We start from the raw sequence: 26,576 nt of genomic DNA, 5'->3' as shown, positions 1-26,576 counted from the left end.
ATATCGCCAACACCTCGGTTTATTTTCATTAATGTAAGTCACGGTTTAGGTCAGTGATCATATCACTCTTACTCCATGATTGATAGATTTTTATTGACAAAGTTGGACACTTTGAATTTGGGTTGTAGATGCTGTTTTGATAAGCATATTTTGAATATTAAAAACACGCATACATAGATTGCAGTAACATGCTAAAAAAAGTTAGTTCCCATAACGTAATGTGCAGCGATTCGTGTCCTATTTCATGTATTGATACTGTGTGTGTATATGGCAAGTCGTTTTAGACTGAAGAAGGGTGGGAGTAACCACCCGAAATATTTCTCATATGTTTTAAATTAAACATTTTATCATTTAATTCATTTATTGTGGGATTTTTACTCGTATCATTTTATCACGGATGTGATCTGCAATTGATTCATCATGCTCATAAAACATACAATTCAAGTTGTTAGAAATTAAACATGCGGGTATGTTTTAGTTAATGGGAAATGAATGTATATATTTGCTTTTATTACTAGTTCAGTTTGTGGCTCGAATTAATAAGAAATAATTTGGATTTAGACTTCGGAGACAATAATTGTTTGCATGTTGGGAACCGAGACAACTCCGAGCTCAGTTCGTCACCAAGTTGCTAAGAACATTCTTGTGGGGCGAATCGGGTTGCTAACTTGGTTGTCGGCCCTACCCGAATGCCGTGGCGTTGGTCGCGAGAGTAACTCCTAGATACCAGTATAGAAATAAGAAACATAGCTTGAATTAATCGGAGAGCACTAGGGAAAGCACCGGGAATCATTTGGGGAGAGCAATGGAAAAGTACAGGAAGATACCCGGGAAAAACTAATATTAACTGGAGATTTAGAATAAGAAGAATTATAAGCTGACAGATATTTCAGGTGTCGACTGATAGAAAATCTACTCACTGATCGAAGAAATAAAGAATTCCATCCCCGATCGTAGGCCTACATGCGTTTCCACGATCAAAAAGGGTACTTTTCCATTGGTGAAAACGCAAAAGGTATTTTTTGGCGTAGCAGACCAGCACGAAATTGATATACCTAGCTACATCAAGAATATCGAAGGTAATGTTATAGCAGTGACGAATCTAGTCTTGAGACAAGGTGATACGCTATCGTCATCGACCGACGCATCAAAAATAGCATTCATGCCATAAGTAGCAACCAAAGGCTAATCCTACAATCATCAAAACAAGCCCAAACTTTTCATTCACATCCGAACTCGGAATACAATGATCCAACAGAAAATATGGAGGAAAATCAATTACATTCAAAACGTGGCGTTTTAAAGTGACGCATATATTACCCTAACGAAGGTTGTCTCCCAATGGGAAATGAGTAGATTTACTAAAAAAATTACCTAGAACTTTAGTTGAACGGTCAGCCATAGATAAAACATTGAATCAAGTCACTCAAATTCTAGCAGAAGAATTCCCAATATTCAAGATCGCCCACCCAGATGCAAACTATCTATCTGATATGTATCTTTATATACCACTTAGTGCAGAAAATACGTTCTTCGATATATTCAATGTCAATGTCCAATGTCAGTGTCAATGTCCATTCCAGTAAATGCCTCATCCACAAAATTCGACGTTTATCACAGATCTTCCAAGGTATTTTGCAGTCACTGGGAATTCTACACCGAAATAGATGAAGAATTCTTCAGCACTGGGGAGACTTACAAATATTGCAAAAGTACCGCCGCGTCTGCACCGACGCGACTTACCCTCATACACAAGACCAATATTCTTCGACCAGTCAATAACGGTTCTAAAACAGTGTGATATCAGATACCAAAACAAGCGGTCTAGCTTATTAAGAATGGGAACTTCCTGGTAAGCGGTTCAGACAATCCATGGTCCATGCCGTGTGCATCGGGTTCAAATTCGCCAATAAATAGCTGTCCTATTTGTCTAATTAAACTATCCTGTGGTTGAGGATTACAACTTCGTATTTTACCAATGCGCGTGACAGGTTGTGAAGGCAATACTATCAAGCCGTCGTTTCTACACCCTATAAACTTTCCAGTCCTGCACGAGATCAACCACCCCCAAGACATCCAGATCTTAAGAGCAGATATGGCTTTTTCGAAACCAAAGAAAGTTATCATCCCTAATTTCTCGAGTCTACGAGTAATTCATGTGGCGACAGGTTTGGAAATGCAGTTACCACACACACACACGTTATAACCGTTTCATGGATACAAGCCGTGTCAATTAAGCATGTTCAGTTTATCGCATGGTTAGCTATTAACCGTTACATTTCTATGATTGTTCCCTAAATCATATATAATTTTTTTCTTATTTTCATTATCCATGGTATTTTTTTCCCTATCGCCATTTTACATTTTCCACTAGGTGTGTCAAGCTATTAATTTCATCTGTTTCCTATTAATACAATCTATTTCAGTTGCATTTACCGCACTTTTTCTACAATATGATTCTGTTATATCATTTGTATCATTTGTATCGTATTTCAATTCTATTTTCATATAATATCTATAACGGTCTCTCGTGCTTGATCCTGGATCATATTGGATTATTGTTTCGTGTATTAAAGTCTGACGTGTTAGGTGATATCTATGTACACTTTCTCCGACAGAGCTTGGACGTGGTTTTACCAGTTCCCTTCATTGTGCGATAAACCGTGCATCGTCACGCATGCAGGACCATGACTTGCGAGGGGAGAGAGTATATGAACCATGACTTGCCAGGGAAGAGAGTACACGCACCATGACTTGCGAGGGAGGAAGTACCATGAACCATGACTTGCGAGGGGAGAGAGTACATGGACCATGGCTTGCGAGGGGAGGAGTACATGGACCCTAACTTGTGAGGGAAGAGAGTACATGGACCATGACTTGCGAGAGAATGGATTACATGTCCATGACTTGCGAGGGAAGAGAGTACATGCACCATGACTTACGAGGGAAGAGAGTACATGCGCTATGATTGCGAGGGAAGAGAGTTCATGGCCCATGACTTGCGAGGGAATGGATTACATGTCCATGACTTGCGAGGGAAGAGAGTACATCCGCAATGATTGCGAGGGAAAAGAGTATCATGGACCATGACTTGCGAAGGAATAGAGAAACACTGATATATAGATTGAAAATCGTGTTCAATAATCTTAAGAGAATTCTGTTCGATAAGTCGTCAAACTTGAGATATGCAGATGATTTTTGGATATTGTGATAGACGAAATGATTGGATCATCGATTGTTTTCTGCATTACGAGTGCATCATTACTTCTTCTTTGGGTGGCTTAACAATTCAAAGGTTGGACTATGAATTCCCGCACTCAATCAGTCGCTTGTCGGTTCAGACTGGTTGGAAGATTGTTCGAATGAACCGGAATCGAATTTCCCAATCATGTACTTCGATTTAAACAAAAAAATCTGTAAACTCGACCGCCGGTCACGCAACTATATCTGTACTTCGATTTCTGATTTCAAAATCAAACCCCCTGTTTCGCTCCCGGTAGGTGTGGTGGGTCTGTAAGGGACACTCAATCAGATATCAAACGAAATTTACCAACCAAATAAATAACAGGGACAATCCCTACTTTAAGATCAAAATGTATAGTTGTAACATAGAATCTTTATCAATCAAACAACCACTTTCTGCTATTACGCTATTTCAAGCTATGCGTGGAACAACAGCTGCTGCAATCCTCGTGTGGACGCAGCTATTGATAAACTTTCGTAAGAGATACGTACGGCAGTGCAAAACTTACTCTTGGGAACAACATTGGGCAGGAACCATTGACAGAGCAGGGGCAACGCAAATCGGGCTAGGTATAATGTCGTAGGAACGTGAAACAGTTTTAAAATGCGTTCAATAATGCACATCAGAAATTCATTTTTATATATACTAATTGAGTTGTAAGTATATTTTGGTCTCGGGTTTCAACATCGCCGTGCAAGACAGGACAGAAGAACGACCGCTCTCCCACCGCTGTTTAAGAATCCATGATTTCACGTCTAATCTAGATAAATAAGACATGCTCGCTCTAGTCTAACTACTTAATCCATTCCACCCTTCTCCGAGAAGAATGTCGAGACACAAGCCATATTAAGGGGTGTTGAAATGAGTATCTTTAATCTACGAGCAATCATATCAGCTGATTGTTCGTAGCTGCTCGATGATTGCTTTTTTTCTTCATAGAAATTTTCCAAATTACGATAATACAATTTCATATGCATGTTGCCTGCTAAAAGTCACAAAACAATGTCAATTTCATGCACATAGTTGGTGAAAGTCACAGATTATCCAAGGTGAATATTTTGAACAACACCACGGGAAATTTTAGATTTCTGAAAACTATTAAAGTTTTAAGAACATAACAATATTGAAGTATTTCATTGAATCTGCTGTGAAATTTGGGAGATTTTTGGCAGGGGATTTTTACCTAGGGGAATTTTTACCGGGGAATTATTACCGTGGGATATTTATCGGAGGGATTTTTACCTGTTACTTTTGTGAACATATTATTGTGATATATAACTTAAGGTTATCATTAAACTACCACTTTCTGCCAATACGGCATTGTAAAACGTACTCAACAGTGCTGTAGGAACCCCCCCCCCCCCCCGCTTTTCTGACACTAGAACACCGGTATAAAATCTATACGGTTAAAATCCTCTCAGATAAAAATACCCCCTGGTAAAAATACCCCCAAATGCAGTTTTCTATCAAACTTATTATTATAGGGTACATTGATGTTTTGGGTACATAGATGTTTTGATGCTACTTTTACACTAGATTTCTTCATAGAAATTTTTCAAAACTACAATAATATCATCTTTTATCTTTTATGCATGTTGCTTGATAAAACTCGTAGAATAATGTCATTTTTGCACGTTCCTTGGTAAAAGTCACAGATTATCCAAGGCGAATATTGTGCAAAACACCACGGAAAATTTGAAATTTTTGAAAACTATTCAAGTTTTTCAAGATAAGAATATTGAAAAATTTTATTGAATTTTGCTGTTATATCAAATTCGGGGGGGGGGTTTACTGGGGGGAGTTTTACCTGTTACCATTTTTTTTACTTAGCCTGCTGTAAACTCATAAGAAACCACGGTGTAAATATAAACAGTGTAATATTGTCGTATTTCTGCATAGCGTTAAGTTACATTTTGAAACTTTTCGAAAGTTCATGTGGGCTTTAATGAATTTTAACCATATTTCATAATGTATATCCTAAGCTTCCTTGAATGCGCTCCGATGTAATCGTCATTATCTTTTTTACGTAATACATGCCTAGGGTAAGTCTCCGTAGGTATCCAGAGGTGGAAATGGTGAAATTGTGACAATATATTACACCTTATTTCAACCAGGAAAGTGCTTAAAATGCACCTAAATGGATTTAATTTTTTCAAAATTTTCTGAGGTAGGGCCCTGGACACCCTTTTGGTGCTTCTCGCCTGCGGCGCTCAGTGATGACCTCATTACGAGCCACATACGCACGAATTTATTCTAGGTCTGCCCCCTCCCCCTCCCCCTTTAGAATTCGTTCCTACGGCCATTCTCGACATTAGACCAAACCATCGAGAGAGCACCAGCCAAGACTGGGGCCTGGTAGAGCAGACAGAGCGGAGCAGAGCAGACAGACAGATCTAACCTAATACAACTACCGGGGGCAGAACTAAAGTAGTCTTTTAGTCTAATTCACATTTAAGTCTAGGATAAATAAAACAAGCAGTGTGTGACTATACTCAATCCATTCCACCCTTTTCTGGAACGATTGTCAAGACGATTGTTCAGAAGCCACATTTAGGGGGCATGAGTAAGAACCGAAATTCTGAAAATGCCAACGTACTTAGGCTATGCAAAATCGTACTATAAAATCATGCAGAATTTGAAAAGGTTTTGATACAATTAAGAATCCTTCGGATTCAACATGTAAGACTATTCAGGTTTTTTTATATCCGAATTCCACATCAAAGTTGAAAAAAAAATAAATTGAGAGGGATTCCTTTATACGGAAGCCCCTAGGTGACATATGAGATAATTTTTTTCATAATTTCGACTTATTAAGTCGAATTTCGACATAATAAGTCGAATTTCGACTTAATAAGTCGAATTTCGACTTAATAAGTCGAATTTCGACATAATAAGTCGAATTTCGTGTTAATTAAGTCGAATTTCGACTTAATAAGTCGAATTTCGTGTTAATTAAGTCGAATTTCGACTTAATAAGTCGAATTTCGTGTTAATTAAGTCGAATTTCGACTTAATAAGTCGAATTTCGTGTTAATTAAGTCGAATTTCGACTTAATAAGTCGAAATTCGACATGAAAATAAAACTCGAAATTCGACTTAATTAACACGAAATTCGACTTATTATGTCGAAATTCGACTTAATAAGTCGAATTTCGACATAATAAGTCGAATTTCGACATAATAAGTCGAATTTCGTGTTAATCAAGTCGAATTTCGACTTAATAAGTCGAAATTGTGAAAAAACTTTCTCGTATGTCACCTAGGGGCTTCCGTACCTTTAGCTGTAATTTTCCCAATAAAAAGACGTGAACAGAATCAGTTTTTTATGACGCGATAAAACAAATCTTTTGTAGGTCTAATTTTCCTGTAATTCATATATTCAAAATTTGTGAATGTAAGATTTTTTGAATGCGCGTTGAAACGGGTGAAACGGGTGTACGTTACCAGATGGCGGGCAGAGAAAAAGTCTGAATGTACAGCTTGCGCTAAGTTCTTGCCTGAAATAAGTCAATCAATGGTGTCCAACCGTCGAATCAAATACCAAATACACTCCTGAACCTTACCTGGCTGCGTTTACATGTTTCAACATACTCGAACGAGACGAGAGAGTTTAATGCGTGCCCGCAACACTGGACACGACTACACACTGGCTAACTTTCAAATAAATCACCGCGCGTAAATCGTGTAGAGTTGACAGATACGTCTGAGCACGCGTTACGATCGCGACAAACAAACAATACGGGGATATGTACAAGGTTGTTGTAATACAATCAAATGAGAAAAATCCCACATTTACCAAAATTTAGGTCAACGTTTTTACTCAACTCGTAATATGTGGATCGAACATTTATCTAATGTTCGACCGAATACTAGTAGTCATCCTTATATTCTTTACACTACTAGTATCTGGTAAACAATTCGTGTCACTTTTTAAAGATTTTCTATAAAAACTCATTTGATCCAATAGGTAATGACGAGATTTATCAATTGAACAGCTCTTACCAATATCGTCAGGGAATAGAACTTTCGATCGTGTAAAAAAGTTATTTGCATTAATCTGGGTGGTTGGCATTGCAAGAGGAATGCATAATCATCAATTGAATATTGATATGTTTATTAGCATGTTCACGATGTTCGTTCCCATCAAAACCTATACCACTGTTTTCATAATAAAGCAAAAAGATACTACATGCGCGTACAATTTCGAAGGGTAGTGAAAAGAGTTCGATATCAATTCAAATTATTCGATTGTATACTCCAAACATATATATTTTTAGTATGATATTGAATCGGCTGCGCATTACATTATATAGTAAGAACGAGTTAATATCTGCTGCAATCTAATTTGTCTTATGACAGATTTCTATACATTCATTTGCGTCTTGACAATTAATTAAAAGATAGATCATGAAATAGCCGTAGACATGATCGAGTACGGAAGATTTATGCATTTTACCTGCACGAAGGAGAGATTGTGGAGGGTTTTTGAACTTCAACAGGTAGGGTACACATGATAATCAGTTTTCGGTACATACAAGGCACCTGCAGATCCGTAGCCAATCATTTCCTGTGGCAAAACCGATTAGCTTTCATCCAAAAAATGAAGCATCTTTGGGAAAAAACTTGAAAATATAAGATGACTGATATTAGATCTTTATAATTGTGGCCATTAGTTCACAATCGAGGCTTATATATTGTCGATGTACATAGAAAATGTATTTTTGTTAGGGGCCTACACGGAAAGGTGGCTGTAATAAATATTGCAATCACGCTATGGACGTAGAAACGAGTTCCGCAACCGTTCAACCAGACATTGTCAGACATTTTCCAGGAACAAAAGAAATATTCATTAAAGATTCTAGGCTCCCTATATTGGAATAAATTAGATATACCGGTACATATAAAAACAAAAGGCAAAAAAAACATTCTCTTGCTGACCGATATTCCTAATTTCCATACACCTTGAATTATAATTTATATATATATGTTAGTATAAGCTAATATGTTTCGTATCATGATCCGTATTATCGAACCGTTGCTTCAAAGCAGTCCTTCGTTAATTAATCATCATTACATTTTTATGTATATTGTTCATTTGGTCATTCTGTAAAAAGATTTATATGAAAAATAGCCTAAATCATCATATCATATCGTATCATATCATATAAAAAATCATCGTTAAACATAAAAAAACAACTGTAAGTTCAAGTTTAAGTTAGTTTATTCATCATAATCAAGTGACATGATCGTCACTTAATATATACATATAGTACACATTACCAGAATTACAAAAATATGTTTTCAGGAAGAGTCCACGAGGCAAGTACCGTACTGTACAAATATAACTTCAAGCATCAAATTAAATATGATATGATAAATAGCCAGATGCGTAAAAAAATCATTCACTTAAGGTTTTGTTTGTACCTTCAACTTTACATGCAGATATGGTTAGATAACATGAAATAGATATAAGGTGCACGTACACAGGCATGGAAGGAGAGGCATGATCAAGATCTAATTACGAATAACGGTCGACAACAAAGAGCATCTCATGTTTAGAAATAGATGATCGAGCCAGCTGTTGTTTGGCATCTAATCGAACTTAAATCGTACCTGTCTATCTTCGTTGCGATCTATGTATTTAATTGTTTATTTTGTTTGATTTGTTTTATAATAATATGTTCAATAATGGTGGGATCTATCTAATAGATATAGATATCAAAATACGAAATGAAATGATCGGAAAATCAGTATATTCGCTCAAATAAGGTTTATGGTTCTCTGGTGAAACCTACTGAAAACATGAATTTTTAGACGTATATTAGTAATGACGGCATTGCGCCCTAAAAACAATATACATGACCCCCAAAAAGAGGGAATTCCGTGTGACTGAATATTATAGCGACTGGCATAATTTGAAAGCTAGTCATCTTTAGTTTCAGGATAGAGCAACAATTTATCTGATATAGGGGGACATCATGCAACAATCCATCTCCATAGCAACCTACTTTGTTATCCTACATAATAAATGTTTTACATTTCATAGAATTTTTTTTCTGGTAAAACTTTTTTAGAAAGAAAATATTTCATGTGATGCATGTGATGTTTGAAAGGTGTTCCTTAAATCTATCACGCGGGATTAAGAAAAATTACATAGTTGTTGCCATGGCAACACTTTCTACGCAAAATTTACCCCAAAAAACATAATTTCCTATGACATTTTCCCTCATAACTTAAACAATTTTCCAGAAACAGTGAGAAATGTTGTTTCCACAGGAAGAGCCGAAGTGTACGCTTCTTTTGATACAAAATAAAGCTCAGGAGAAAAGGTGAATTGTAATTCTTAAAGATTCATTTGTAGTGTTAATTGCGCTCAACAGTACATTTACATATGATGACATCTATCATTTCAAAAAGTTTTTCAATCATCCATTTCCCAAAACATCTTTACTGTCTGCGAACCTTAGAGGATATTGTCACCATGGCAACAAAATATTGTTGTTTTAGTTACCATGGTTACCATGCTTTATTTTTGTTTTTGGGGTAAGTTCTGAGTTGAAAGGGTTGCCATGGCAACAACAGTGCAATTTATCTAATAATATTCAGTCATATGGATTCCATATTTTTGGGGGTCATGTTCCTGACTTATATTGTATTGTATACATGCCATTACTGCCGCGACAGATAATTTTCAACATCGTCACATAGTATAAATCAAATTGCGAATGCACAAAGCATCTATGCACCAGCCATGATCACCGATTATTTATTGTTCCCCGCTGAAGCCTACTTAAGACATACATTTTAGGCATATATCAATGTTAAAGAAATGGAAAGAATGGAGGATAAACAACCAGTCGTAACATTTGATACACAATGCCCATTGCTGATTAGCGCGACAGACAATTTCTTTTTTCAACATCGTCACATAGTAGCTATGCCATCAACGATCATCAATAGCCAATATGAATTATTCGACGAATGTTTTCGCACCACCGTAGGCCTATTATGAAAACCAATGAAAGACCAGCGCGTGATTCAATAGATTTGATAACTTATAGATCGTAGTTACGGATTAGCATAGAAAATATTTACGAAATGTGACCTAAATCATTATGCATATTGAGTTCATTGAGTATTGCTTATTTGTGAACATAATAGCCGCGCCCACAAGACAACTTACTATGTAGTTAGACCGATCTAAATGGGTCCGCACCCTGGACCAAATCAGAGTGTGCGTTCGCACAAGCGTAGCTACAGATTGTTATTGCTGCGCCCGCAAGATGTCGCCATGTGTATTTCACCCCGAAATTTCTAGCTAGATAATAGATTTAAGAGTCCCTGGTAGTTTTTTATTTGAACAATTTTGTTAATTGCAGTTTATCATGTATCTGGACACATCAATCTATGATAGATTCTAGGTATTTTTCTGAACAATTAAAACGGATATACTCCGTGAGCAATCCTGATAGCATACACATCAATTTTTAGGCATTAGTGAACTTTTTTAGACTACAGAAATAAATGCTAGGTGGCCGCGATGCTCTTCCCTGTGCAATGATCAAGAAGTGACCGTGAAATTACGTGCTCTCGCCCGGTATCGAACCGGGATCTCGTGCACTAATGAATTATTCTCATTCTAAAGAATATCGAATGCATGATCGAAATCAATCTGGAATTGAATTGTGTAAGTTTCCTAAAAGTTTTCAAAATGTGAATTCGGATTCCATGGATTCCAAATTTCATTTTGCATTTAGAAAAGCCAGGAAAAAATAAATGAATAAATAAATAATAAGTAAATAAAATATCAGCACACTCAAAATGAATATTTGAATGAACGTCGAATGAACCGATTATGGCATTTTGTGTTCGATGTGATCCATAACAATACTTACTTTACTTTGCTTTTGTATAAACATAATTAAGTCTTAAACAATGAGTATTTAGATTCTATCAAATACAACTAGAGATATTTTAAAAACACAGGACAAAATGTGGCGCCGTGTGTCGATGCTGAAGCTGATGTTTCTCGGCGTGATGTCCATCGGTGTTCTTTCTTGTGTATACCTTTACGCCAATACAGTTCCGCGAGAATGGTGGCATATTCAAGTACCTATATCTTATAAAGATGACGTCGCGCTCGTAATCGAACAGTTGAGGTTGCCCGAAAGAAGTGGATGCAATCAGGTATTTAGGAATTATAACTTTGCAGGTGCATTAGAGATCAACGAAAGAAATGCAATGTATAAGTGTATGTGGCATTTCTATCTTCTGCTTTGTAAGTAATGTAATGTTATGCGACCCGAAAAAGGAACTGAAATAACGTGGGAGAGCGTATCCTTCCTCAGCTCCGCACAACGACACAAACTGAATAATAACCCGAGACCGAACTGAGCAATAACCTAACTGTTTGTTTTAAATTCCAAAACACTCGCAAATGTTTTATTCATTTCTTGAAAAATACTCATATAGAGATAAATGTACGCTGTTATCATCAACACCTATTGACTGCCAGCTTTCTATTCTAGTTGTCCTGAGGTGTTCCCTCGATCTTATTCAGTGCTCTCCCATTATATTTCGGTTCTTTCTTCGGGTCGCAGAACAGATTTGGTGTCGAAACCCTGGAAGCTGTCATAGCAAATGGAGATTGAATTCCCATGAACACTATCTATTAATCCGTGACATAAACTAAACTAGCTATCAAAACAAATGGACATCAACTTCCCATTAACACATGCTCGTTTCCCATTAATTAAAACCGAGTTTTTTGTATTATAGTTATATAAACTGATATATTTCTATATGTTTCCTAAATATCTAAAATTGCTTATCATAACAGTCTGATGGCTGATTCGGGTCATAATGAAAAAGAAAATAGACTCAAATTCCACCAATTTGATACGACACGAAAACAAAATTAGTTTAACGCCACGTTAAAACAAAACGAACCGTTTGTTTCAACGCTGAGTAAAACAAATAGCTTGTTACAATAACGTGGCGTTATGTGACATTTATGGAAATTGCATCTCATATTTTGTTTCCTTCGTGGCCTGATTAGCCACCATGGGAACCGTCACCTGCCCTGTCCATACGCGGAAGGCATACACCATCGTGAAAATTTCGTGCTTTGGAAACATTTTTCATGTTTTCCGGAGGTTTACTTACAAATTCTTCAACCACCCATCAATGCTTAACATGAAAAGGGCACATCTCAACTAGACGAGCCGGATCGTTTTCAACTAAAAGGCACGATCTATCCGTGTACTAACTATGAATCACATTGCTTTCTTTTTTGGGTCATGAAATAGGGTTGATTTCCCTCTTATATATAGCCGATTACTTGATTTGATTTGATTTTATGCTTATTTGGTGTGTGTCCCTTGCAAACCTTCCACATCTATATAGGGGTTTAATCTTTATGATTTTGAAATATAAACTGTTTTCCCTCTTATTCATTGATTTGACGCATATTTTGGCAACCCTTACAAACCCCCCACACCTGCGGGTAACGAAACAGGGGGTATGATTTTGAAATCGGAAACGGCTGTCGGATGGTTATTCGAATATACAGATTTTTTTCCTTAACAACGAAGAATACGTATATACATAACACGCGGACATTTTGGTCCCGGTTGATGTAGTAATCTTCTATCCACCCTGAAACGTAGAGTGAATGATTGGGGTTTATTTTTGTTAGCTGCTTGGTAAAATATATTGAGATTTGGCATTTGATCATACGGCATGGTGACGGCGACATCGACACGGTAGCAAATCCCGTACTACGCACACACATCAGCTGAAATCGGTCAGACCTTGGACTCTAAAACGAATACACTCTTCGTTTTAGAGTCCATAATTGGACCAATAACTCATTTTAGATGAGAAAAAATGCATTCCTACGCTGTTAAGTAAATTCAGGACTTGACTATTTATGTCATTTTTTACTTCTATAGATACCGAAACGTATCCATCAAACATGGAACACGGAGTCCATCCCTGGAAGTCAAGCGAAGTACGTTGAAACTTGGATGAAATACAATCCTGACTGGGAATATTGGTTCTGGACCGCAAAGCAAATGGACGAATTTGTCAGCAGAAGATTTCCGAAATATATCGAGATGTTTCGAAATTATCCGAAATACATGGAACGAGCAGACGCGATGAGATTTTTCGTATTGTACGAGTTTGGGGGTGTGTACGCCGATCTTGATGTGTCAGCTTTGAGACCGTGGGACGAACAACTGACTCGCGCGCATACTCTACTCATTCCGGAAGACCACGAAGCGCATACTGTTTTACTATTCGGTCTCGAATCCATAGCAATGAGTGCCATTATCATGTCCACACCGGGACACCAGTTTTTCGCGCACATCATCCGTAACCTTCCCGCGGTCGATAAAAACACCGATGAGGACGACTTGTTGGGAAAGGCCGGTCCACTGATGGTTACCCGACAGTTGGAAAAATACAAAGCTGCCAGAAACGCGTCAATTGGTTCAATTTGCGACGCGGTATACGTTCCATATCATTACGATTTCAATCCGGATTTCGACAAAACAAATGTGAATCTCTTCAGGCGAACGTGCAGACTGAGACGGAGTGAGCGGAAAGCGTTTTCGCTAAAGAAGAAAATATGCTCTCACTTGATATCTAACGGTTTCACGAACCACCCTAAGAGAAAATCAGCATACACAAACCACGCATTTGCGCATACATATCTAAAGGGTTTCGTCGATTCTACGAAACGAGATATTAAAAAAATTGCCGGTGATATGTTTGTAAATGTGACTGAGAGGTATATGAAATTAGTGGGCCCTAATCCAGGCGGCATATGATAATAGGCCTATGCAGAACTTGAAAAAAAACTGTATTAGGAACTAGTCTTGTTCAGAAATTTTGATTTACTTGAGACGAGTTTAATAAAAATTGGTAATTCGAAGATGTTTAATCTATTCGTCAATTCATTGTACAACTAGACATGTTCAAAGTATTGTATGGGCATTGCCAGGTTATTGAGGTTGATTCGGGCCAACATAAAACCTTAAGTGCTTGAAAGGGTTAAACGGTTAACCGGTTTGTATGCTTTTTCACTGATTTAAAACGGTTGATCCGGGTCTTTATGAAGCGTTAAAACAATACAAACGATGTTTTGTTATGTTTGATATTTTTAACACAGATTGAAGAACGCCTTTCTTATTTTGGCCCGAATTATCCACTGGTTGAAAAAAGGTTTTTCGTTTCATTCAATCAATCTCATCAACCAATTTTTGGGTTCTCGGGTGTACTATTTTCTGATGTTCGGCATTGCAAAATCTTCGAACGGCCGGAGAACCAGACGAACCAAATGCGTTCGTTTCTTTTTATAAAGAGTATACGTGAAGAGTACATTTCAATGCGTTTGGTTTAAACATAGACGGTCCAAACTAATTATGCAATATCCATACGGAAAATGGAATCGTTGAAATTCTATACCACACTTACAATGGATTCAGGATAATTCAATTTGTATGGATAAATCTCAAGCTCACCAATCTGAAGACGATAGTTGAATGAAATTGTATAGAATCACGAAGCCCGACTACAAATTGGTATTAGCTGTTGTTATTCCATATTACAGAAATACCACGACCAACGACGTTAATTCTTGCGAATCATGAATTGCACTGATATGCAATTTGGCCGGCCTTATAACAGTTACATCGCTCTTATGTCTCTGGCAAACCGTTCTGTTAGATACCGTGCGTTGTCATTGGCCATTTACCTGACCTTATTTGTGCTTGGTGCCTTCGGGAATTCAGTTACTTTCCTGATAATGACGAGTCGCCGATTCCGAAGATTATCTTACGCCAATTATCTGATCGCTTTGTCAATCACGGATTGTATGTACTGCATCAACCTTACACTGATTCCACTGATACAGTTTGTTCTTTTGCACGTGGATATTGGTCCTATATTTGTGGTGAAGTCATTGATCAGTTGTAAAATTTATGAATGCAAAATGGGACTAGCGTCATCAAGTAGTTCATGGTTAATCGTTGCTATATCTCTAGAACGTGCGGTAGTTGTGCTATTCCCGTTCGCATCTCGTTTGGTGTGTACATCTAAATTTGCACGACATTCCATCATTTTTATCTTTCTAGCTAATTCAGTGGTCATAGGAATTCCACCATCAGTTATGATGAATTTTTCCTCCGAGTTTGTCCGATGTTTTTATGCAATATATCAGCAATCAATAGTTTTCGCTATATTCGTCGTTCACGTTTTCTTGTTGCCTTTAACGTTAATTGTTACATCCAACTGTCTCATAATCGTTCAGTTATTCAGAGGTTCTGAGTTGTTGGCATCGGTTTCGTCTGATAAAAAAACCACGAAAGCAAAACGCACAACAATAATGCTCGTTACAGTTTCACTTTCTTTCGCCATGTTCACGCTTCCAACCTCGATGAATGTATTCTTACCAATTAGAAAGAGCAAGAAGGATTTCCTTTTTGACATATTCAGTATGTTCAACACGTGTAACTACTCAACAAATTTCTACATATATCTTTTGTTGGGACGTGAGATTCGTAAATATTTCTGTATGAAAATATCTTGCGCGAGATAGATTAGTAGGTGAAGTTATAAATTGATCGATTTTTCCCTCTTTCATAATTCGTGTTATTGAATGTTCAAACGTATGCTGACTGAATTGATCAATCAAAAAGAATCGGAATGTTTCTAATTACTAGAAAACTGAAAATCTAATAGTTAAGTATCTAAAATACTACTTCAGATAAAGCGCAGCTCATACGAAGTAAATTCTGATATGCCAGGCCCCAATTGCAAAGATCCAAGAGGGCGAATGAACGGATAAACTCAATAACGAAGGTATCGATAGGCAGTGGTATTATCATCTATGGATACCATACAACGTCAATCATTTCTGTCTTCTTTACCCACCCCCGTTATCACTTCAGTGAGCGAGTTTATGCCGTTAATCGGTCATCAATTATCATTAAAAAATCAATAATGTATGGATTTCATGTATCATGGGCAAATCAGTTGATTAATTTGAAAATTGAATTTTAAAGATCAAGCGAAAAAACCCAAAATAACAAAGCTTTGTATCCTAAGACAAACGCAAACGATGCAGTCTGTACGACGGTTTCATTGATTTGTCAAAACTTTCTTCACGATCGATTCTGAAAGTAATGTTTATAACCATTACATATTGTATTGAGACTGAGCTGGTTTCAATTATCAGACCAATTACAAAAGCATTATTAATCCGTATATTTGACAACTGATCAGTGAATTCATCATGAATATTGGACCACCTTTAACGTGCATGAGAATAAACTGGCAATAAAACAAGCATCAGCGTAAAATTGATGGACAACGTGAAATCACTGAGAGACAAAATGACAAGATTCACTATCTAACATATTCACACAATTCCATGTTTGCAACTATGTGGTAAATATCTACATATATCTTTTACCGGGTCGACAAATTCGTGAATATTTCTGCATTAAAAGCCGCTGTAGAAATCCTCTCAAATTTCCATTTTCATTCCAGTTTCATTCACTTCATACAATTTAACCCACATTTGTTGTGGACTGGTTAAAGTTACATTCAGTAAATTACATTTTATTGTTGGTTGTGCAAATCTCTTGGGCTATTAAAGCCTCTTTCATCAATTCTAGCCGTTTATTTTTGCCAAGAAAATGTCAAGTTACTCAAATGAATCCATTAGAGAGTATATGTGTTGGTATTGGACTTGCACTCAAGACCTCGAGCATTGGAAATGGTTGTCGAACACTTTGCACCACGGGTCAGGCGCGATTGTCCCGTTTACAGGGAGGAATTCATTGTGATATCATTCTGGGCTCACTTACAACGAATTGAACTCGTGCAAACATTTTCCAACCTGTTTAGATGTTTTATTATAAGATATTTCACCATAGGCCTACAATGAAACCGAATTCTTTTGCAACAAATATCTATATCTAATCTCAAGTAACATTTATATTCCATACAATAATAAACTTTCACAAAATCTGAGTAAATTGGGCTAGATTTCTGAGTATCAATTTTTTATTCCCTGTTAACAATAAAGTGAGTTTCAATTACATTCAGTGCATAAAATGTTATTGTTGGGTTGTGCAAATCTCTTGGGTAATTCTAAATGTTCTTTCATTCTAGCCGTTCATTTTTGCCAAAAAAATGGAAAACGTTGAATTTTGTAATTCAGTAGCATATTTTTCTACCTCAACACTCACAAAACGCTTTAGAGAAAACTCCATTGGATCATTTGATTTTATTGCCTATAGGTAGTTGCATATTTTCATATTGAATGTGGATGTGAATGTTTTGACCTCGCTTTACAACGACTATTGACGATTTTTCAGTGAGTCAGACTTTGCACAATAAACTTCAATTTTGTCAGATTTCAAAGAATTGATTTACAAATAGTGGTTTTAAATTTTTTCCAGATGAATAGTAGTTATAATACTGACTGTATTCAGCATCTATGGGGTTCGTCTTGGTTCATCTTATTACGTTAAATTGAGTTTCCGATGTGCAGACAATTGTATCAATCATTTAGTCATCAAATTAGTTTTCCAATACGCGGGCAGGAGACACGGTTAGTTCTACACACTCGCATTCATGAATTCAACTCATATGCAAATCGGTCGACCTTATAGCGGTTACATAATTCTCATGTCTGTGGCCAACAGGTCTGGAAGCTACCGTACGCTGTTATTGGTCATTCTGCCTATCTTATTTCTGTTCGGAGCCTTCGGAAATTCAGCTACTTTCCTGATAATGATAAGTCACAGATTTCGCAGTTTATCTTACGCTAATTATCTTATCGTTTTGTCTCTCAGTGATTTCACGTTCTCCATCAGTTTTACGCTGATGCCTGTTTTACAGTTTATTCTCATGCACGTTAAAGATGGTCCAATATTTATCATGAATTCCCTTATCAGTTGTCAAATCTACGGATTCATAATGGCACTTGCAGCCTGTACTAGTTCGTGGTTTGTAGTAGCTATATCTCTAGAACGTGCGGCAGTTGTGCTCTTCCCGTTCACATCTCGTTTGATATGTACTCAGCGATTCTCTAGATTTGCCACATTAATGATTACTGCATTGAATGTACTAGTTGTAAATCTAACACCTACCTTGTCGATATATTTTTCCGACCAGTTATTGGGATGTTACTATGAATTGTTTGACCAAGTAACATTTTTTACCATTATTGTCATTTACGTTAACATTTTACCTTTAACTTTGATTATTTCATCAAATTCTGTAATAATAATTCAGTTATTCAGAGGTTCGAAAATAATTTCATCTGATCAGAAAACTACAAAATCAAAACGTGCAACGATAATGCTTGTAACAGTTTCACTCGCATTTGCAATGTCTACATTTCCAACCGCTATTGCTGCGATATTACCAATTTCCGTGGCTCTCAAAAATTTAATATTCAACATATTCACACAATTCCATGTTTGCAACTATGTGGTAAATTTCTACATATATCTTTTACTGGGACGAGAAATTCGTGAATATTTCTGCATTAGAATACGCTGTAGAAATCCAGTTAATTAACCATTTATTTCCAGCTTCATTCACTTCATACAATTTAACCCACATTTGTTGTGGACTGGTTATAGTTACATTCAGTAAATAACATTTTATTGTTGGTTGTGCAACTCTTTTGGGCTATTAAAACCACTTTCGACAATTCTAGCTGTTCGTTTTTGCCAAAATGGAAAATTACTCAAATGAATCCATTAGAGAGCTCGACATAAACCGGCTTGCGACGTCGACCTGCAAGTTTCACTGGCATTTGATTTACTTACAATAAAGAAGTTTCCAGTTTCTATCTAGGCGCCATTTTGTGGCGGTCCCTCGAGGTCCACATTGTTGCGATGATTTGCGCTCATTTTTAAAACATAAGATTTGATTGAATATCATATAGCTCTGCAGTCCCTTGCTTGATTAACTTGATTTACACGCCATTTAAAGGAAATGAAATGCAGATATTTGCCGGTGATTTTTGGAAGTTTTGAACGCAACTATTAAGAGCAATGTCGATGTGAAAACAAGGACCGCATATTTCAACCGCGCATCAAAAAATTGCGACTTTTATCAATTTTGTAATCTAAGTGGTTATTAAAGATATATTTCCCCGTTTTACTGAGCGTTATTTGAAGTTTTGGCCTGCGTTGAAATTTTTTAAATATCTTTTCTGACGACTGATCTGTAACTCCTAGAGTTTGAGATAACGCGCCAAAGGTGTCTCCAACTGCGCACCACCATTTCACTGAACATTGAGATTTGCGAAAGGAAATCGCAAAAACACAATTTTATACTGGTTTCTAATATTTAATGGATTGATATTGGTACATGAAGCGCATCAGTTACGTACATAATTATATCTGTAGTAAACTAGTCTCTACGTACATCATTATGTCCGTGGTAAACTAGTCTCTACGTACATAATTATGTCTGTAGTAAACTAGTCTCTACGTACATCATTATGTCCGTGGTAAACTAGTCTCTACGTACATTATTATTTCTGCGGTAAACTAGTCCATACGCACATCGTTATGCCTCTGGTAAACTAGTCTCTACATACATAATTATGGCTGTGGTAAACTAGTCTCTGCGTACATAATTATGTCTGGGGTAAACTAGTCTCTACGTACATAACTATGTCTGGGGTAAACTAGTCTCTACGTACATAACTATGTCTGGGGTAAACTAGTCTCTACGTACATAATTTTGTCCGTGGTAAACTAGTCTCTACGTACATAATAATGTCCGTGGTAAACTAGTCTGGAATCAACAACATTATGTCACTGGTCATAGTGCATTGGCCATTCTTATTCCTGTTTGGAGCCTTCAGAAATTCAGCAACTTTTCTGATATAATAATGATAAGTCGAAGAATAATGATAAGTCGTAGATTCTGAGGTTTATATTACGCCAACTATTTCATCAGCAATCCCGAAGATGCATTCGGGCGTTTCCGACAGAGCACCCATGACAAGACATCTGGTTAGCGTATTTTCAGCTCATTTGTAAAGATAGAATTTATAGCGATATATATATTGATCTGGAATCGCACTAAAACAGTGTCAACATATTATTTCAAATAACTGGAAGGCAGAGTGATAAAGACGTGAAAATCTTCCTCTCGTATTTCAACAACAATGCTACAATTATGAAAACGTCATTACTGTAGAAATTTGGTGTAATCATCTTGGCAAGAAAACAAGCTAGAAAACACTAGGATACTATACTTCAAAGAAAGCACAGCTCACGAGCCAATACGATATCAACCCTGCTATACCGGGGCCCATACTCGAAAAGCCAAGCCAGGATACTCGAATTAGAAATATGTAAAATGTGAATTTCATAGTATAGTATCTACCATATAATATAAATGTATTATCTAATTTAGAAATTTACTTCAAAGATCAATCGAAAAATCAGCTTGTTTTCATGGGCCTTGTTTCAGAAAAGGAAATATGTTTTCGTGGATTTTTTTCTTAACTGATAACTTTCAATTTTAAAAATATGCCACCAGGTAGTGCATGTAGATTTGTCTTATACATTTATATTTCAACGTCATTCAACAGACAAAAACGATGAGTAATTTCAGTATATAATTATTATTATTGTATACCTCCATCGTCAATCTATCCGTCCCTACTCTTTTAAAAATTTACAGAATTCATGAATATAGAATTTGGATGCACAACAGTCGATATGGCGGTTTCATTCAATTGTCAAAATATTCTTCACGATCGATGCTGAAATTAAAGCACTGACCGTTTCATCATGATTTCACCAAAACCCGAGGGTGTGAACTGGTTTCAATTATCAGACTTATTTGAAAAAGGTGCAATGTCAAATAGCTAAATCTTTATCTGTCTTATTTAATTATGATTTATTTCTATTACTTTTTTATTTTTTGATTATTATCATTATCATTATCATTATCATTATCATTATTATTATTATTATTAATCCGATCTAGTCATTTATCCTAATGCTGCTCGAGCTATACTACTTAACCCAAACTGAACAGACCGTGTCAAGGAAAAGGTCATTCCAACATGCCCTTAGTTGTTGTTTTTTGTTCTGTTTAAAGCCACCAACTTGCCTTGCTCGAAGTTGAATATCAGCGAGTCTATCCGTCCATGCCCGCATTGCTTTGGTTATCATTGGCATGTTCATCGACTTGGATATCTAAGTGGACTCTCTGTTCAATGAAGTATATCAGTCGATTAAAAAATTCAGGTGACAATGGTTTGTGAAATGTGATGCCGATACTACGGAGCCCCGGAGGTGACATGGTGAGAAATAGATATATATTTTTTCGTTCGAACGAAAAATTCGTTTTATGGGAACGAAATAATGTTTTCATTCGAACGAAATGTGTGACGTCAACAACCGCGTGGCGCTCTCCACTTTCTCAGCCCGTGCCCATATATCTGATTAAGACTGAGATATCACTATATGCAATAGGTCCCAATTACCTCTGCCATTTTGATGGTTATAATAAACTGCGCCCATTTGACTTTTTGATGAGTGGTTGTCTTGGCGGCTTAATGTGTACTTTACTAACAGTGATCCTTAAATCATTGGTGGTTGGTTACCTTATGGATTATATTGAGGAATTGGGTGTGATTCCGGTTCGCGTTCGTGGTGATTTAGGAATTGAGAGCGGGCATGTTGCAGCCTTTCGACGCTTTCTTGCCGTTAACGACCACACCTATATGTCCGGTCGTAGCACTACTAACCAAAGAATTAAATCTTTTTGGGTATTCCTGCAACGTGAATGTGTCCAGTATTATATGAACCTCTTTGGTGAGCTAGAGGATCAAGGTTTGTATCTCCATCGAAACATTCTGCAGTATTGTTTCATGGATCTCATTCACGTACGTGATCGCTGCATTGAACAGTTCAATATAATGTAAACTAACGGCTCAATTATCTGTTGATCTATTTAATGTCGCTGTGTTTTTATTTCAGACGGAACTTGATGAAATGGTACAAGTCCGGAACCCGCATTTCGTCAGACCATCAAGAAATCAGAATGTACCAAACGGGAGACCGGAGATTATGTATCAACTATAAATTGAAAATTTGATGCACTAAAAGTTCATAAACATAAGGTATCATAAACCGATTGAAATGTATTTAATCACAGTTGTCTTATAGATTCCTTTTGGGTTATTTTATTGCAAATTGCCTTCTGCTACGTGATATATCAGGTTTAACGGATTCATATCGCTATAGTGGCTTTGCACGACCACGAAAAACTTTTCGTTCGAACGAAAAAAAAAAAATACTTATTTCTCACCATGTCACCTCCGGGGCTCCGTACGATACCTACTATCATTCCATCGCCGTACCAGGCGGAAGAGTATCGATTAAGACAAATTTGATGTTGTCCAGGAGAATAAGAAGTAAATGTGAATCTACCTTCACCAGGGTAAGTCTGAAACTCCATTGAATATAAACGTGTACAACAACGGATGATATAATTATGATCCCGTAGCAGTTAATGAACTTTCAATAGGCTTTGTGCTTTATTTAATTCAATAGCCAATTAGCTCTTGGTTACGGAAGCGATAAGGGGCCTCGAGATGTCGCGTTCCAACTCGACAAGTCGTCATATTTATGTCGACATACCGCGATATATCGCGTCAAGTCGACATGAATATGTCGATATATCGTAACGTTTTGACGACATATTTCGTTTTCTCGACCACTTTCCTCGCGACAAGTCGACATATTCACGACGACTTGAAACTCAGTCGTCATTTCACTGGTGTCCTCATCTTACATTTAGACGTGTCTTCAAATGACGGCTTGTCCCGTGGAAAATGGGCGAAAAAGCGAAATTTGTCGTGAAAACGTCACGATATGTCGACATATTCATGTCGACTTGACGCGGTATATAGCGTTATATCGACATAAATATGGCGACTTGTCGAGTTTGAACGCGACATCTCGAGGCCCTTTATCGCTTCCGTACTTGGTGTACAGGGTACCCGGTTCCATAGTTCTTGATAAGAATTGACTAGAGACTAGACAGTTAGTTTATTCCAATGAGAACTCAGTCAAATATATATCAACTAACAACCGTTGGACTGCTGGATTCTTTCAATAAGCACTTGCACCCATTTCTCGTTCACTATACACTGACAGCATCAGCGATTGAGACCCGACAGCCCTAGTTAAAATCATGCTGAATCTTCATCTATGATTTCACTTTTACCAATGTTATGACATAATCTTTCAGAAGCATGTAACGTATCGTATTTGTTTAGCAATTGTACGGAAGCGATAAAGGGCCTCGAGATGTCGCGTTCAAACTCGACAAGTCGCCATATTTATGTGGATATAACGCTATATACCGCGTCAAGTCGACATGAATATGTCGACATATCGTGACGTTTTCACGACAAATTTCGCTTTTTCGCCCATTTTCCACGGGACAAGCCGTCATTTGAAGACACGTCTAAATGTAAGATGAGGACACCAGTGAAATGACGACTGAGTTTCAAGTCGTCGTGAATATGTCGACTTGTCCTCATTTTACATTTAGACAAGTCTTCAAATGACGGCTTGCCCCGTGGAAAGTGGTCGAGAAAACGAAATATGTCGTCAAAACGTCACGATATATCGACATATTCATGTCGACTTGACGCGATATATCGCGGTATGTCGACATAAATATGACGACTTGTCGAGTTTGAACGCGACATCTCGAGGCCCCTTATCGCTTCCGTACGGAAGCGATAAAGGGCCTCGAGTTGTTACGTTCCAACTCGACAAGTCGCCATATTTATGTCGACGTATCGCGATATATCGCGTCAAGTCGACATGAATATGTCGACATATCGTGACGTTTTCACGACAAATTTCGCTTTTTCGCCCATTTTCCACGGGGCAAGCCGTCATTTGAAGACTTGTCTAAATGTAAAATGAGGACACCAGTGATATGACGACTGAGTTTCAAGTCGTCATGAATATGTCGTATTGTCGCGAGGAAAATGGTCGTGAAAACGAAATATGTCGTCAAAACGTCACGATATGTCGACATGTTCATGTCGACTTGACGCGATATATCGCGATATATCGACATAAATATGGCGACTTGTCGAGTTGGAACGCGACATCTCGAGGCCCTTTATCGCTTCCGTATTTCCGTACCAGACTGACTTGCTTTGTTGTGTAAGGCAAGTCTCCGGCACTACTCGGCAAACAAACCATAATGCGCAAGACCTTAGAATGGAATGCAATACGCGGCGTTTAGAAGATGATTATCGAACAGAGCCGTGCGAAGAGCCGAAGAAACTGTCATTTCTGGTATGGATCGAAATAATACAACTCCAGGTCTTAGGTAATAATGATTTAGAGCTGACTTAGGAATGTTCTCACAGGTTTTTGGGAACATTTTCCCGGTCATTATTTGACGGAGTTCTCACGGTCGTTTCTATGATGATTTATTATCTATTAACATCAGCCAACGTGCTCAGTGGAGGATGCCGAGGTGTCTACATACTGAATATACCGTCGTGAAGTGGCAGAAATATTTTAAGGAAATAATCTATAATGCGAGTGAAAAAGAAAAACATAAGGCGAAGTCTGGGGGTTCGAAGGCACACATTTTAGTTCAGAATCTGCTCATGCTTCCAATTATTTCGGGACCAAATCGTATGAAAAAAGTAAGCACTGGCTTTTCTTACCCCCGAAAACAGTTCTTTATTCTGTGGGTCTTTAACGAGTATGTAGATACCTAACCCCGGGCTCGCTGGTAGAAATGTACTCGTGGCAGCGTAGTAAATTTCAGACTTGAAATTGCCTTTATAAAGTAATGAAAAGCAAATCGATTATTTTGTCCACTCAATGGGTTACACATCAGTACAGAACAAATATTTTCAATTCAAGGTGCGGCCATAGCAAATGATGACGTCTGCGTGTATCAATTGTCACCATATATATGTTTTGAATTTGCTTCAAATTTACTTCAAATAGCTTATTTTGAGTCTGCTCTACACATACGAAATAAAAGCGAAGGGGCCTCGAGCGAAGTCGCCATGATTATGTTGACTATTGCGATATCGCGCCGCGTCGACATGTCAACGTATCGTGACGTTTTGACGACATATTTCGTTTTCTCGACCATTTTCCTCGCGACAAGTAAAGTCGACAGTGGTCCCGCAGAAAATTGGCGACAAAGCAAAATTTGTCGTCAAAACGTCACGATATATCAACATATTCATGTCGATATGAATATGGCGACTTGTCGAGTTGGAACGCGATAACTGGAGGCCCTTTTTCACGTACGTACTTTTTAGGATAATTGTACGCTTTGTGTGAAATTTACGACTGATTGAAAATATAAATCTTGAAAAAAATATTGTTCATTTTCAGCCTGAAAATGCATTTTGAAAATGATTTATCGTGGATTATAGAAATACGTAATCTAATACCCTGCAACTATGGTAAAATTGGTAACCCTGCTGCAGGCCCGTTTAATCAAAAATAACAATATGGACCCAGTTCCGCAGGAGTTAAGTTTGACTGAAGAGTTTGCTCATTGAAAATTAATTGTGAAAACAATATGGCTGAAAAACTCAATGTGTCTATCTAGGCCTACAAAAGTGTAATAACGGCAAATTGAATAATCAATGACTGGTGCCAAACTACCAATTGAATATTGTCATGATATTTTGCAATCGTATCAGGCATTCCAGGAATATATATATATATATATAAATGAAATATAGACCTGACTTTGATTAGAAAAATTCTATTGAGACTGGCTTTAAATAGGCAAGCTTACGTACCAACAATCACCGTCTCTTCGGGAATTACTTCGATGAAACATTTCTTATCGGTTTCGTCGATGTGGAAATATAATCCGGACACAGACGCGACGAGAATAAACGACAAAACAACGATAAAGACCATCGTTCCTTCCTGTTGGTGCACAAGTAACGGTTCTGGATATTTCACATTGGTCGATATTGAAGTGGTTCTGTAGTGTAGTGATTTAAACCACTGTTATTCTACCAGACTAACTATAATTTAACATTCGATCCAATCTGATTGTGATGATACCGAATGCTATGGATGTTTCAAAGTCTCTAAAAATACTGGGTTGAATAAATCTGATCGTTTTGTCCCCATACTGTTGATAAGGGCACCATTGAACATTTTAGATTTGACCGCCCGTACAACAAGATTCCATGAAGAGAAGAGAATCCCACAATGATAATAAAAAGTCCGAAAATGAAACTTCGAGATAGTAG

The 26,576-nt window shown here is 37.3% G+C and overlaps 2 protein-coding genes across 2 annotated transcripts; one reads left to right on the top strand and one right to left on the bottom strand.

Annotated features, from left to right (window-relative positions):
* Positions 1 to 11,236: 11,236 nt before the first annotated feature.
* On the top strand, positions 11,237 to 14,079 carry LOC141898888 (uncharacterized). The gene is made up of 2 exons (XM_074785033.1): positions 11,237 to 11,431; positions 13,198 to 14,079. Exons 1-2 carry the CDS (start codon positions 11,237 to 11,239, stop codon positions 14,077 to 14,079), a joined length of 1,077 nt encoding a protein of 358 aa, XP_074641134.1.
* Positions 14,080 to 20,930: 6,851 nt separating this feature from the next.
* On the bottom strand, positions 20,931 to 26,291 carry LOC141900621 (transmembrane emp24 domain-containing protein 9-like). Its single transcript, XM_074787601.1, has 5 exons — positions 26,112 to 26,291; positions 25,008 to 25,123; positions 22,646 to 22,750; positions 21,410 to 21,508; positions 20,931 to 21,056 (listed from the first exon to the last, which is right to left on the bottom strand). Exons 1-4 carry the CDS (start codon positions 26,233 to 26,235, stop codon positions 21,437 to 21,439), a joined length of 417 nt encoding a protein of 138 aa, XP_074643702.1. The 5' UTR covers positions 26,236 to 26,291; the 3' UTR covers positions 20,931 to 21,056; positions 21,410 to 21,436.
* Between the last annotated feature and the right edge of the window lie 285 nt (positions 26,292 to 26,576).

This window comes from Tubulanus polymorphus, chromosome 2, assembly GCF_964204645.1.
Source record: "Tubulanus polymorphus chromosome 2, tnTubPoly1.2, whole genome shotgun sequence".
Lineage (NCBI taxonomy): Eukaryota > Metazoa > Nemertea > Palaeonemertea > Tubulaniformes > Tubulanidae > Tubulanus > Tubulanus polymorphus.
Note: the sequence above shows the minus strand (reverse complement) of the source record. Positions and strands in the feature narration are given on the sequence as shown.